This window comes from Coregonus clupeaformis, chromosome 5, assembly GCF_020615455.1.
Source record: "Coregonus clupeaformis isolate EN_2021a chromosome 5, ASM2061545v1, whole genome shotgun sequence".
Lineage (NCBI taxonomy): Eukaryota > Metazoa > Chordata > Actinopteri > Salmoniformes > Salmonidae > Coregonus > Coregonus clupeaformis.
In genome coordinates this window covers 24,187,486-24,203,794 of record NC_059196.1, presented here as the reverse complement: position 1 = coordinate 24,203,794, position 16,309 = coordinate 24,187,486, and the positions used below count along the sequence as shown (strand labels likewise).

Here is a 16,309-nt window from a genome sequence, read left to right as displayed (position 1 = left end):
TGCCTTAGACCACTGCGCAATAGGCCCACTCTACAATTGTTCATATATGTGTCTGTGTTACTGTAACCTACAGCCCATGGTTATAACGAGGTTATAACGAATTATGTCATATATGACGGGTTATAACATGCAAGGCACTTTGAACCCTTGTCATATACAGTCAATTGTCCTCATACCCCATCTCAACTTCACAACACACCAAAAGAGACAAATATTAATTTGATGGTCTGACAAAGGCATGCATTGATAATGATGCTGCTGTTGATGATTTACTGATATGCTGTTGACAATCCAATGTATGCATAGGACAGGCTATAATGTATTCCAGATTTCTGCACCCATAGGCTCGAGGCACCAGCTACTATACAACCAGGCTTTGTTTACCGTTAACATAACAGCTGCAACATATGTGGTAAACTCACAGGAAAGCAAAAGGGGCGGGAAGGGGGCAGGGTTGGACAAAAAGGTGTTTTGTTTCTTTCTTTAAAGTCTTGTCCGGGGTATTGAAACGGAGTAGCAGCATTTCTCTTGTAGAGGTGCATGTCAGGACATGTTGTCATGCATGGAGGAGAGGGCGTGGCGAAACAGGCAACCGCGGGAGTGAAAGCAAAGTGGTACCACTATGAAACAGTCTCCCCTATGAAACAGTCTCCCCTGTAATCAACATTTGGACCATAGCTCCGTGATAACGGGTTGGATAAGCATCGATTTCCATGGAATAAAAGACGACTACACGGTTTGGATGTGCTGACTGTTTTGACAATCGTAGTGGGAAACGTGGAATGTCACAAACTGCAAGTGGACTTTCTTCAACACCCAACGCAAGGACAAGCCGCGAGTCAAACAGCTTGTTGGACACATATTCTGATGTCAACAAGCAATCGACAGTGCCTAAACTACAGAGAGATTTACAGTCATCACGAATCATCAGATAAATCAAGTAAGTCTTAAAAGTTAGCAAATGTTTTGGTGATGATGCTGGACTTGGCTACAGCACAGCGGAGTTTTTGACAGTCTGCTAACGTTAGCTACTGTATCAAAGATAGAGCTGTTAGACATAGCTAGCTGGCTACACTATTAGAAAAAAGTTGCTATCTAAAACCTAAAAGGGTTCTTCGGCTGTGGATTTAGCTAGCTGTCAAAATAACTTGACACATCAAATTAGACTATTATAGCTAGCATGCTACATTGTAATCGTAGTAGTTTCAGAAGATAGTTTTCGAGGCAATCAATGTAGCTATTTCATAATATTTTGAAAATAAATTATTCACGTGGTAGGAGTCAGCGGCACGGATGGGTTTTCTTGTAATGTAGAAAGTGTGTTGGTGTGATATTCAAGTAGTATCTTCTTGTTTGTTGCTGCTTTCGTGAAATCGTTTGTGGTGTCTTGTTTTACACACTTGGCTGTCATGAGTTTGATGTGTGAACTTTAGTGGTTTTGTGGAGGAGAGGAACAGATAAGATTACATATGACAGAAGCCCAGTGATGCATTTCCATGTTCAACTTAGAGATATGGAATTCTCGTATGTTTTATTTCATGTTGAGCGTCTTTTTCATCATCAATTACATGACAGTCAAAGGCAGTATTTCAACAAGTTGAGACCGAGGCAGACCATTGTTGCGTGGAACTGTTTCTCCTGCGCAATCACAATCCACCTTCAATGTTTCTTTTCCATACTTCATAATTTCCATGTGAAACGTTTTATGTATTTTGAGTCGGATAGGAATGATTCGATCTGTGTGTTGCAACGTAAATAAATGTTTTGCTTGAGCAAAAAAATAAAATCAAGCATTGCAATAGTGGGGATGACAAGCGGACAAAAAATGTATTGTGTTACTACTGACAGAGTTTGGCGCGCTGCTGTGGTGGGAAGGAGCGCGTGTCAATCGGCTGCTGGCTTGGCTGTATATTTGTTTATAAACATCCCTCGCGCGCACGAGGGCGTAGTGGCTGCCATCTAGCGGCCACATAACATATGGGTTGGTAGGTCAAACTGTCTGTCGAGGGGGGAGTGAAAAAAACAATTTTTTGAAAGGTAGCCCACCCTTGGGTCACTGTTTGAAAACATACATACATATGCTAAGGCAACCTATATTTCCCGTGGAACAAGGAATTTTAAGCTTCTACCTTTAAACCCAATTTAATGTAACATTTTGCTAGATATTTGGTTCTGAGGAATTTCCAGCTCTGCATTATGAATGACCCTAGCACCGAGACCCCTAGGGCATAGTTCTTCATGACTTGGTGTAATACCCAATGATGCATATAAACCCTGAATTGCTGATGCTATGTATTGGTCATTGAGAGGCTTTGAAGCCACCGGTCGGCCATATTGGCACTCCCCAGTAGGAGCAGGCCTCGATCAGTAGCGGTGCATGGGTAAAATCACTGGTGAAGCCAAGTCAGAAAACCCCCCCATCATTTATTAAAACCTATGTGTTGTGATAATTGCGTTGTTTTCTCTATAACAATGTTATACTCTTTATGACCAGACAGAATCAGATAGATGGCCAACACATACAGAGACAGAGGGGCGCTGTTTCACTCGCTCGGATGCTTTCTCTGGTGGGATGCTTTCTCTGGTGAGAAACAGTCAGCCTCTTGCGAATTGAAGGAAAATTATGAAAACAGAGAGATGTTTGTTTTCTTTTTTTCTTGGTAAATGTTTTGGCCTGTCTTCCCTTGGCATCCATGGTATTCACAGTACTCCATAGGAATGAATTGAATTCTACAGTATTTCAATTAAATGCTTCAAGAACAAAATTACATGTATTTAAGTATTTTTTGTTGTAGTGGGGCCAGTAACATTAGTAATCTGAAATAATTATACTTTAAGGAAAATTATTGTATTCATTTTTTCATTTGTATGTTTAGCTCACATAATATAATTCAAATTATGCATTAAGGTGTCTGTAATAGAATAAATGTGGTAAAAACTAATGTAGACATTAAAAAATGCATTTCTATAGCTTCCAAAATGTATTTTACAATGGTGGGGGTGTGCCAAGATGCAGTCATGGTGGCTTCAACACAGCGCCCCCTATCAGTCATCTAGTGTATAAATAAATCATTGGTATTACCTCTAGTCAATGCAGTCAGCCCAGCTGGTAATACACTCATGTCCCCCACATAAACATCCCCTTAACAGGCTGCAAAGGCGTCGGTTTCCTCAACTCGATTTAATGGGGGGCCGCTGAACTTCCCCCTGGAAAAATATGTATACTGTCTTAATAAAACACAATTTTCCACCACTATGCTAGGGTGGCTAGCTACTTCTGGACGGACAGGTGCAACCTGATTAGCTGAACATTGTACACAACACATTTGCCATAGGAGTGTATTGCCGGCTACGCTATTTACGTTGGGACGCGAGCAGGCCCGCAAAAGGGTTTAATCCGGCCTGCGAGATGATTTTGTAAAGTATAAAAATGAGCTGCAATTTTTCAATAAAATAAACTGCTGTTCCAATTGTGTCCACTGGATGGCGCAATAGCAATTGTGTTAAGCAAGCAAACTGTTTATACCGGGGCAGAGCAAGTAGGTCAAGCAAGTGCAGCCAGTCCGGATGAGCTACTTTGTTTTGCCCGCGATATTTATTACGGCTTCTACTTTTAACATTATGTGCTTTGGCACCCTCATTGCCCCAATATGTCTCTGTCAGAAAAGAGAAAAGTGGACGCAGAGTGTTCCAAGAAAAATGGTCATCCTCCTATTTATTCACGGAATTGAATGGGAAAGCTGTATGTTTGGTGTGTTCACAGCATGTTGCAGTGCTGAAAGAATATAACCTTCGTCGCCACTATGTGAGTCTTCATGCTGACAAATATGACAACTTTCAAGGACAGCGGAGAAGAGAGAAGGTGAATGAACTGTTGGCGGGTCTGAAGAAACAGCAGTCTGTGTTTACTCACAGCCGAGACATCAGTGACGCTGCAAGTGAAAGCTAGCTACCTCATTGCTAATGAAATCGCAGTGGCTTCAAAACCCTTTAGTGAGGGTGAATTTGTAAAAACATGCATGATGAAGGCAGCGGAGATTGTGTGCCCTGAAAAGCGTCAGGCTTTTGTAAATATCAGCCTGACAAGAAACACAGTTGCAGACAGGATTTCCGATCTTTCAGTGGATTTGGACAGCCAGTTGAAGCAAAAAGTAAAGTCATTTGTTGCGTTTTCGGTTGCAATTGATGAAAGCACGGACATTACAGATGTTGCACAACTGGCCATTTTCATCCGCGGAGTTGATGACACATTGACCGTCACCGAGGAGTTTGTGGAGTTGGTGCCGATGACAGATACAACGACAGCAGCTGATATTTTCACCGCACTCGTCGGCGCGCTGGACAGAGTCGGAGTGGACTGGTCCCGCACTGTCAGCCTGGCTACAGATGGTGCGCCCTCAATGATCGGGAAAAAAGCAGGCGTTGTGACAAAGTTCAGAGAGAAAGTGCAATCTGCAAATGGAGGACGTGATTTTTGGACTTTTCACTGTATTTTGCACCAGGAGGCTTTGTGTTGTAAGTCATTAAAGATGGATAACGTCATGAAGGTGGTCATCCAAACTGTTAATTTAATCCGATTCAGAAGCCTGAATCACCGTCAGTTTGACAGCCTTCTCAGAGAGAAAGACCACATCTATGGCCTGCCATACCACACTGAGGTAAGATGGTTAAGCCGAGGTGCTGTGCTGAGGCGTTTCTTTGATTTACGAGAAGAAATTGAACAGTTCATGGAAGAAAAGGGCAAACCAGTGTTAGAATTTCATTCCACAGAATGGATGCAGGACCTTGCATTTATGGTGGATGTTACAGAGCACCTGAATAACTTGAACAAACAGCTGCAAGGGCGCAACAAAGTTGTCACGCAGTATTATGACAGCATACGTTCTTTCAAGTTGAAGGTGTCATTGTGGGAGACGCAACTCGCCGGTGGTGATGCAGCTCACTTCCCCTGTCTGAAAAATGTGTGCGCGACCCAACATGTGGCAGACATGAAGCGGTTCAAAGATAAAATAACGGGACTGTTACGGGAGTTTGAGCAACGCTTTCAGATTTTTGGTGAACTGGAGAAAGACTTCAACGTTTTTTGCTCGCCATTCACCGTGAATCCCTCTGATCTGCCCGTCAGCATCCAACTTGAAATAATAGACTTGCAGTGTGACTCGGATTTGAAGGGCAAATTTGCCGCAGCTGGCTTGGACATATTTTATCAGAATCTCTTGCCAGGTTACCCCAACTTGACAGCCCTCGCTGCAAAACTGTTGTGCATGTTTGGAACCACATATCTTTGTGAGCAAGTTTTCTCTGTAATGAGCATAAATAAAACAAAGCTGCACTCAAGGCTCACGCACAAGCACTTGAATCACATCCTGAAGTTGGCTGCCACTCAGGATGTGACGCCTGATATTGATGCGCTGGTGAAAGCTAAAAGATGCCAGGTATCAGGAGTCAAATAAACTATGCAACCCCACTTAAAGTGCTGCATGAGACACCCTGATATAGTTCTGTGATCTGTGATATACTTCTGTGAATCACTGAGGCATTGTGTGTTTGTGTGTTCTTTGTCCTCAGAACTTTCAAATAACTTGAGGTGTTTTATGATTAATAGTGATGTTGTGCTTTTGGACACACTGTCCTCAGGCTCCAGCTTTATGTTTATATGTTTTTATGTTGATGTGCTATCGTTTTTAATTGATTTTATTTTATTTGTATATTTAACCTATTCTTGACTCTGTGGTTCTTGCACTTGTTTGGGGAACATGATTTCATTATTTTTATCTACATTTCTGCCTGAGAAATGACACCCTGATATAGTTCTGTGATCTGTGAAACAGTTCTGTGAATCACTGAGGCATTGTGTGTTTGTGTGTTCTTTTTCTTTAGAATGTTCAAATAAACTTGAGGTGTTTTATGATTAATAGTGATGTTGTGTTTGTACTATTTTGGACACACTGTCCTTAGGCTCCAGCTTTATGTTTTATGTTGATCGTATTAAAACAAAGAAAACAATCTGAAATTGTTGTTTTTAAGTTATATACAGTGGGGAAAAAAAGTATTTAGTCAGCCACCAATTGTGCAAGTTCTCCCACTTAAAAAGATGAGAGAGGCCTGTAATTTTCATCATAGGTACACATCAACTATGACAGACAAATTGAGAAAATTTTTTCCAGAAAATCACTTTGTAGGATTTTTTATGAATTTATTTGCAAATTATGGTGGAAAATAAGTATTTGGTCACCTACAAACAAGCAAGATTTCTGGCTCTCACAGACCTGTAACTTCTTCTTTAAGAGGCTCCTCTGTCCTCCACTCGTTACCTGTATTAATGGCACTTGTTTGAACTTGTTATCAGTATAAAAGACACCTGTCCACAACCTCAAACAGTCACACTCCAAACTCCACTATGGCCAAGACCAAAGAGCTGTCAAAGGACACCAGAAACAAAATTGTAGACCTGCACCAGGCTGGGAAGACTGAATCTGCAATAGGTAAGCAGCTTGGTTTGAAGAAATCAACTGTGGGAGCAATTATTAGGAAATGGAAGACATACAAGACCACTGATAATCTCCCTCGATCTGGGGCTCCACGCAAGATCTCACCCCCGTGGGGTCAAATTGATCACAAGAACGGTGAGCAAAAATCCCAGAACCACACGGGGGGACCTAGTGAATGACCTGCAGAGAGCTGGGAACAAAGTAACAAAGCCTACCATCAGTAACACACTACGCCGCCAGGGACTCAAATCCTGCAGTGCAAGACGTGTCCCCCTGCTTAAGCCAGTACATATCCAGGCCCGTCTGAAGTTTGCTAGAGTGCATTTGGATGATCCAGAAGAGGATTGGGAGAATGTCATATGGTCAGATGAAACCAAAATATAACTTTTTGGTAAAAACTCAACTCGTCGTGTTTGGAGGACAAAGAATGCTGAGAGAACACCATACCTACTGTGAAGCATGGGGGTGGAAACATCATGCTTTGGGGCTGTTTTTCTGCAAAGGGACCAGGACGACTGATCCGTGTAAAGGAAAGAATCAATGGGGCCATGTATCGTGAGATTTTGAGTGAAAACCTCCTTCCATCAGCAAGGGCATTGAAGATGAAACGTGGCTGGGTCTTTCAGCATGACAATGATCCCAAACACACCGCCCGGGCAACGAAGGAGTGGCTTCGTAAGAAGCATTTCAAGGTCCTGGAGTGGCCTAGCCAGTCTCCAGATCTCAACCCCATAGAAAATCTTTGGAGGGAGTTGAAAGTCCGTGTTGCCCAGCGACAGCCCCAAAACATCACTGCTCTAGAGGAGATCTGCATGGAGGAATGGGCCAAAATACCAGCAACAGTGTGTGAAAACCTTGTGAAGACTTACAGAAAACGTTTGACCTGTGTCATTGCCAACAAAGGGTATATAACAAAGTATTGACAAAACTTTTGTTATTGACCAAATACTTATTTTCCACCATAATTTGCAAATAAATTCATTAAAAATCCTATAATGTGATTTTCTGGAATTTTTTTTCTCATTTTGTCTTTCATAGTTGACGTGTACCTATGATGAAAATTACAGGCCTCTCTCATCTTTTTAAGTGGGAGAACTTGCACAATTGGTGGCTGACTAAATACTTTTTTGCCCCACTGTATACCATGATTTTACCGGTCCGGCCCACTTGGGAATAGATTTTCCTCCATGTGGCCCCTGAGCTAAAATGAGTTTGACACCCCTGATTTAGAATGTTGATGCCTTATCTTAAGGCTTGTTTGCATGCCTTTACACACAAACATACACCGCTCATAGTAAAAAGTTCCCCAATATCCACCAGGTGACAACAGTTTGTAAAAGGGGCAATCAGTCATCGTCTATTACAATTTTGCTATTCATTTGTAAACATCAACAGAGTGCACCTGGTATGGCCCGCCCCCATATGGAGAGTGGAGTGGACCGCCATGGCCGGGGCAGACAACACACCTGCCGCATGGAGGTCCAGCGGCCAGACACCTGGCCTGGTGGCAGCAACCACCCTCTCCAGGCTGCACACCGCCAGTCCTGCCAACTGCTCCCCAACATGGACACCCAGCCCAGGCAGGACTCTCCGCCCCCCCAGCCCCAGAGAGAAGCCTTCCCACCCGCCAGTGCCCATCCACTGGACAGCCCCAGAAGAGCAAGCACAGGTAGGTTATTACTACTAGTTGCTGGATACTGTGATGTTTCATGTAGTGTGTGTTGCTGCTAATACAGAGTTCTTAGGCATAGGCCTAAATGGTAAGCCACTGAGGCAGAAACCATGGTCATGTTAGAATAGGATTACAAGTGGTAGCTGTGAATAGCTTACTGCTATGAGGAAATACTAACATCAAAGGACATCATGCTCACATGCCAGTGCAGTGGCATTGGATGGGAAAGTTCCCCACTCAACTGTGTGATGGAATGTGTGAGTCGATTGAAAAGGAAAGTTGATTAAATAGAAATGCATTTTGAATATGAAGCAATAGACTTCAATGTGATTGTTATTATACTTGTAAAACTCGTTAATGCTTGTACATCTAAGTGAAGTTCCTCATCTGTTAATTTTCCACCAAGTAGAAATGGGTAGGCTAGTAGTCATAAAACCGTTGTCATCACTGTAGGATGTAAATATCAAGCAGTGCAGAAAATGCGGCCTTTAAGCATCCTCCCTTATATAGCCTAAACCTATTGATGCTTTACCTAGATTGCCTTTAGTATGAACTTGCTAACTAAGAAGCTTGCCCCTGGCAATGGCATGGACCCCAGATAGAAAGCTTTCAACCGAATGTTATACATTTGCTGCTGTTTTATGCACTCAGTTTGATCTGGTGTGTCCATGCTTGTGGAAAGAGTAAACAAACCTCTAAACAATTGAGATGGGAACCAATGAGGGGAGGGGCCTGGAAGAAAGCTGTCAGAGTATTGCATCTCAAATAGGAGCTTCACGGTCATTGACAGGAGTGAAAAGTTTAGCCTATGTTTTGACGGAAACAAGCTACAGTATGTGGGGTATTGTCACGGTAATTTATTGCAATGGTAAGTGTGGATTAGGCTATGTGGTACTGGTGTGGTGTTGCTGTGCATGTGAGGATTTTAGGGCTGCAGGCTTTGGTCTTGGGGCTATGGAGTTACTTAGGAGGCGAGGGAAGCATTTTGAGCACGTGGCTATGCAACTGAAAGGAATAGTTTGGAATAGTATCTTTCTCTGGCACTCTCTCTCTTTCTGGCTGTAAGTCAAACGCTGTGGCTGGGGCATGTCGAGACTTGTCCCCTGCTCATGACTTCCCATAGAGAGAGCAATCTGCTCCACTCCCTGGTTAGAGGCATAACCTACCCTTGCTCTCCCCGTTTCCTTCCGTTAGACCCGCCGCTGGTTCTACTTGACCAGTTCTGTTTCCTCTGTAATCCCTCTTTTAACCACTCCCCTCCCTTGTGTTTCCTACCTTTGCGGTCTCTGGCTCTCACTGCTTCTTCCCCAGTCCCTGGGCAGACTGGTCCCACCCCGCCCCCCAGCCTGTCCACCCTATCCCAGCCTAGCCCCTGAATCCGTCCACCAATGGCTTGATTCCATCTCTGGGAGCACCATCTTATAGTTACCCTGGCAACAAGCAATAGTTCCTCTCCATTCTCTCTCTCTCTCTCTCTCTCGCTCTCTCTCTTTCGCTGTCTGTCTCCCTCAATTAAATTTCAATTTAAGGGGCTTTATGGGCATGGGAAACATATGTTTACATTGCCAAAGCAAGTGAAATAGATGATAAACAAACGTGAATTAAACAATTTAAAAATGTAACAGTAAACAGTTTACTCACAAAAGTTCAAAAATAATAAACCCATGCAAGTGCCATTGTGTCTATAAACAGCTTTGTAATGATGTGCAAATAGTTAAAGTACAAAATGGAAAATATATCAACATAAATATTGTTCTTCACCGGTTGCCCTTTTCTTGTGGCAACAGGTCACAAATCTTGCTGCTGTGATTTCACCCAATAGATATGGGAGTTTATCTAAATTGGATTTGTTTTCGAATTCCTTGTGGGTCTGTGTAATATGAGGGAAGTATGTGTCTCTAATATGGTCATATATTTGGCAGGAAGTTAGGAAGTGCAGCTCAGTTTCCACCTCATTTTGTGGGCAGTGTGCACATAGCCTGTCTTCTTTTGAGAGCCAGGTCTGCCTACGGCGGCCTTTCTCAATAGCAAGGCTATGCTCACTGAGTCTGTACATAGTCAAAGATTCCCTTAATTTTGTGTCAGTCACTGTGGTCAGGTATTTTGCCACAGTGTACTCTCTGTTTAGGGCCAAATAGCATTCTAGTTTGCTCAGTTTTTTTGTGTAAATTCTTTCCAATGTGTCAAGTAATTATCTTTTTGTTTTCTCATGATTTGGTTGGGTCTAATTGTGTTGCTGTCCTGGGGCTCTGTGGGGTCTGTTTGTGTTTGTGAACAGAGCCCCAGGACCAGCTTGCTTAGGGGACTCGTCTCCAGGTTCATCTCTGTAGGTGATGGCTTTGTTATGGAAGGTTTGGGAATCGCTTCCTTTTAGGTGGTTGTAGAATTTAACAGCTCTTTTCTGGATTTTGGTAATTAGCGGGTATCGGCCTAATTCTGCTCTGCATGCATTATTTGGTGTTTTACGTTGTACACAGAGGATATTTGTGTAGATTTCTGCATGCAGAGTCTCAATTTGGTGTTTGTCCCATTTGGTGAATTCTTGGTTGGTGAGCGGACCTGAGACCTCACAACGATAAAGGGCAATGGGTTCTATAACTGATTCAAGTATTTTTAGCCAGATCCTAATTGGTATGTGGTATGTCGAATAGGATGCAGAGAGCTTTTTTCTTCCACTTAATTTGAAGTGTCTTTGAATCTTGACACAACGCAACAGTTTGTAAACGGTCACTGAAGCATTTAATTGTACTGTGTACACCACATGTATCCTGTGCATATGACAAATAAACTTGACTTGATTTGATTTAAATGTATTTTCTCGACCACAGTCGGTAGTGACAGTGATGCGCACAGTACTTTCAGTGTCGTCGGTTTGCGTTGCAGTATCAGAGGGTAATACGATGCATTTTTATCACCTCCATGCAAATAGGCTTTCTTATCCTCTTCTGAATCTGTACAGAGTAGACAGGAGTTCCTCCTAACAAACACTGTAATACACAAACACAAGTATTCTAGATTTATTAAGCAGATTAAGAGATTACATTCTATCTTTGAAGGGGAAAATACGGGGTTGACGGCGGCAACCCCCAAGATTTAAAAAAGTATTCAAGACTAGTCTGAACAGTCTGACAGGGGTGGTGGAGGGAGGTGGGGGGGTATGCATTGTGAGTTTGACTTTCAAAAGATGGGTGCTTTGGGGGGCAGAGGGTGGGTGTGGGGGGGGGGCACATGTTTACCCAGTAAACAATGGGTCTGTGTTGCTAAGCAGCCTAGCCACCATTAAGAGTGTAGCCTATATGGTTTAGACCAGACAACCATGCTTGTTTCTAGACACCTACACCTAAGACTCTTATGGAGCCAGAGAAGTGAGGACGGAGGGCATCACATTTTGGGGTGACGGAGGGGATGTTTTGGATAAAACATTTTGTTGCTAGACAAACAACAATATACAGGAGACATGTTTTATGTGCCGGCAGGCTATCCACAATCTGCCTCCTACCAAAACTTGACCTGATTCAGCCTGGTCTGTGCTGCCTTTGATATAGGCTAGTTGATGTTGTGTTTCAGAGATGGTCGTGGTGGGCTATGGAGGTCCAGCTGTCTGCCAGAGGCAGTAATGGCACATGTGTTGTTTTTTCTCCCCAGACCCAGACATAGAGCACCAGGACACCACAGCCAGGGATCCCCTGCCTGACCTGCTGCCCCAGAGAGAGCGCTCTCCCCAGGCTTCTCCCCAGCACAGAGCCCCTGGAGTAGCAGACCCGCGGTTGGACGACGAGGTGGTGGAAAGACTGGCCAACCAGCTCAAGAGAATCGGCGACGACTTGAACGCTACGATCCTCCAGAGAATGGTAAGGATGAATGATCTATTTATGAGATGTATTGTTTGGTGTGTTCTGATAAATGTGTAGAGGTGTTTTCAATTTAAATGTGCATGTGTAAGTCAGTGTGTGTGTGTAAATGTGAGTAGATGAGTGTGTGTGTGCATGATTGAGCATGTGTGCATGTGCCAGTGGTGTAAATGGATCAATATGATATCCATGAGCTGGGAGTGTTGTGACTGAAGTTGAGTTTCCAGCTGCCCCCCCCCCCTCCCTCCCTCCCTCCCTCCCTCCCTCCCTCTGTGTTCTCTGCTGGGCTGTATCGCGTGAGGAGGCAGTCAGTGAGGCAGCCGCAGGAGTAAACACAGGCTAATCTCCCCCTCCCCCCGGCAACCTGCCTCCCCCTCTGCTGACAAACACAGCTGACGTCACCCTACTCCAGCGCTCACTCACTCACACGGATGCCATTGCTGAGCCGACATTAACTACGCGCACACACATAGACGCAGACACAAACACAAACGCTCGCACACGCACGCACACACACACACACACACACAATAAACTTTATTACAGTATAATAAAGCCCTTGGTCTGTGGAGCAGGTTGGCAATGTATTGTGTGCCCTCGTTAAACTGTCTCTTGCCCTACTGTCTGGTATCAGTGGAAGGACAGGGGATTTTGGGAAACGTTGTTTACAGTGAGGCTAGCTAAAAGGACTTCCTTAGCACGAGTAACAACAAAAGGGCTGCTTAGGAGGGGGTGGGGGTTGGGGAAGGGTGACTAAACCACAGGCACGTGAGGCTCATAGTCCACTACACGCGCACTCACACACTCACACTCACTCACACACTACACGCGCACTCACACACTCACACTCACTCACCACCACTCTACTGTTTCTCTTGTTCAGAGCTTTTTTTTCTGTATCTTGTCTTGTGACCTCCCTCCCCTACTGTGCCCCTCTCTCTCGGTATGGTCAGTTGTTCTCTATCTTCCCTTACCCTGTGTCCTCCCCTACTCTATTTTTCTCTCTCCCCACCTCTCAATCTCTCCTCTCTTTCTCCCTCTCTCTGAGTCTGAGCTGTAACTCTCTCCCTCTCTTTCTTTGTGTATTTTAAGCTCTCTGCTAGCATCTCTCTGTCTGTCATTGTCTGGTTTTTACTACTTCTCTCTGTCTCGTTCCCACATTCACACACACTCTCTCTCATTTTCTGTTTTTCACCTCTCTCTCTCTTACTAAAGAGCTGGGTTATTTTTTACTGAGTGACTCAAAGCAGCTGTTGACGGGCGATGTGTCGCCTCTCCTGGCTCTGTTTAGCAGGGAGTGTCTTTTTGGGACTGCCTCACTCCACCCAGGTGCACCGCATATACACAGACACACACAGATACACACAGACACACACAGATACACACAGATACACACACAGACACACACAGACACACACAGATACACACAGATACACACAGATACACACACAGACACACACAGATACACACACAGACACACACAGATACACACACAGACACACACAGATACACACACAGACACACACAGATACACACACAGACACACACAGATACACACACAGACACACACAGATACACACACAGACACACACAGATACACACACAGACACACACAGATACACACACAGACACACACAGATACACACACAGACACACACAGATACATACACAGACACACACAGATACATACACAGACACACACAGATACACACACAGACACACACAGATACACACACAGACACACACAGATACACACACAGACACACACAGATACATACACAGACACACACAGATACATACACAGACACACACAGATACACACACAGACACACACAGATACACACACAGACACACACAGATACACACACAGACACACACAGATACACACACAGACACACACAGATACACACACAGACACACAAAGATACACACACAGACACACACAGATACACACAGATACACACACAGATACACACACAGACACACAAAGATACACACACAGACACACACAGATACACACACAGACACACACAGATACACACACAGACACACAAAGATACACACACAGACACACACAGATACACACAGATACACACACAGACACACACAGATACACACACAGACACACACAGATACACACACAGACACACAAAGATACACACACAGACACACAAAGATACACACACAGACACACAAAGATACATACACAGACACACAAAGATACACACACAGACACACAAAGATACACACACAGACACACAAAGATACACACACAGACACACAAAGATACACACACAGACACACAAAGATACACACACAGACACACAAAGATACACACACAGACACACAAAGATACACACACAGACACACAAAGATACACACACAGACACACAAAGATACACACACAGACACACAAAGATACACACACAGACACACAAAGATACACACACAGACACACAAAGATACACACACAGACACACAAAGATACACACACAGACACACACAGATACACACACAGACACACACAGATACACACACAGACACACAAAGATACACACACAGACACACAAAGATACACACACAGACACACAAAGATACACACACAGACACACAAAGATACACACACAGACACACACAGACGTACTCACAGACTCACACGCGATAAAAGCTCAGTGGTTCCAGTAAGGGGATAGAATCTAGAAAGTATAAAACTGTGTAGTAGTGGTTGCACATAGCCTATATCATAGTGATAGGATGTTGTGACTTTCTCTTAAAGCAGGGGACAGTGGATGCTATCCAATGGCATTTGTAAATGAATCTCTTGGTGAAATTGCGGATGTTTGTAAAGACCCAAGCTATTCTAAATAGATCTTGAGAGCTAAGTCAATTCAGTGTTGTCCAGAATTAGGTCACTTACGTCTGTGTAGTGTTACACTGCAATCATCAACAATGTAACCTCTATCCCTTATGTACTGTCTCATAGTCAGACTCTTCATTATATCCATGGTTTGCCAAGGTGTCTTTGTCCACAAATGTTCATTTGAACAAGCATCAAGACTGAAAGGCCAACAGTAAAATACACAATTGTTTTGGGGCTGAGGACTAATTTCCCTCTCTCTCCTTCTCTCCCTATTTCTTTCTCTCTCTCTCTCAGGGTGGCATCCCCCAACGGCAGGACTGGAGAGGCCTGTGTCTAGGAGTCCTCAACTTCCTCTTGGATACCCTTAGCACTCTGTACCGACTGAGATAGACTGACTCTGGATAGGGATTGGACGCGCCGGAGCTCCCTACTGGACCAATCACAGACTGCTTCAGAATGGACTCAGTCCGCTGGAACGGACAAACCCCTTTTGTTTTGTCTCTTTTGTACATCTTGTATATATAGATATTTTTTTCAATCTCTCTTTGGGACAGCTCTTGATATAGCATTCTGACACAGGTTGGTCTCCTGGGCTTGTGTGTGCTCCTATCCTTCCTTGTAAACTGTGAAGCACACTGATGCCGTGTTGGGTGTGGTGGCGATGCGAGGGCTTTACTTGGTGAAGAGGCTATGGCTCCTGAATGTGTGTGTACAACTTCTTCCAATTGAGGTCATGGTAGAATGAGCAATTCAACTGCTCGACAGCATGGCTTGATGCGGGTACTGAGGGGCCTGTGTAGAATCCCCTGTAAGTCACACTATGGCCTGAATAATAATCAGTTTAAATCGCTGGATGAGCCAAGCTTACTGCTGAGATAAGTTATAGCAATATACTATATGGGATCTGCTGTAGAGCCACACTTGCGCCATACAACCATTACTGTCTAGCACTAGGATGTTTCCTCACTCCAAGAGGTCGGACAATAGTTTCAGACAGGACCAACTTGACTTGGTAAAAAATGCCAGTACACTCTTAGAAAAAATGGTTCCAAAAGGGTTCTTCGGCTGTCCCCATAGGAGAACCCTTTTTGGTTCAAGGTAGAACCCTTTTTGGTTCCAGGTAGAACCCTTTTGGATTCCATGTAGAACCTTCTGTGGAAAGGGTTCTACATGGAACCCAAAAGGGTTCTACCTGGAACCAAAAGGGTTCTACCTGGAACCAAAAAGGGTTCTTCAAAGGGTTCTCCTATGGGGACAGCCGAAGAACACTTTTAGGTTCTAGATAGCACCTTTTTTTGAGTGTAGTGGTGTATATAAATTCATATGTATGCTACTCTTCCCTTCAAATCTGAATACATTTAATTGTCATTTCTGTGCCTTTCTGTCGCTCCCTCCAAAATGGCCTACTCTATCACCAGGACAATCAGTGGTTGGT

The 16,309-nt window shown here is 43.8% G+C and overlaps 1 protein-coding gene across 1 annotated transcript; it reads left to right on the top strand.

The window, feature by feature from the left end:
• The first annotated feature begins 512 nt into the window (after nt 1-512).
• Nucleotides 513-15,970, top strand: bbc3 (BCL2 binding component 3). Its single transcript, XM_041875692.2, has 4 exons — nt 513-940; nt 7,887-8,160; nt 11,809-12,014; nt 15,169-15,970. The coding sequence occupies exons 2-4, from the start codon at nt 7,899-7,901 to the stop codon at nt 15,262-15,264; spliced, it is 564 nt and encodes a 187-aa protein (XP_041731626.2). The 5' UTR covers nt 513-940; nt 7,887-7,898; the 3' UTR covers nt 15,265-15,970.
• Nucleotides 15,971-16,309: the final 339 nt, after the last annotated feature.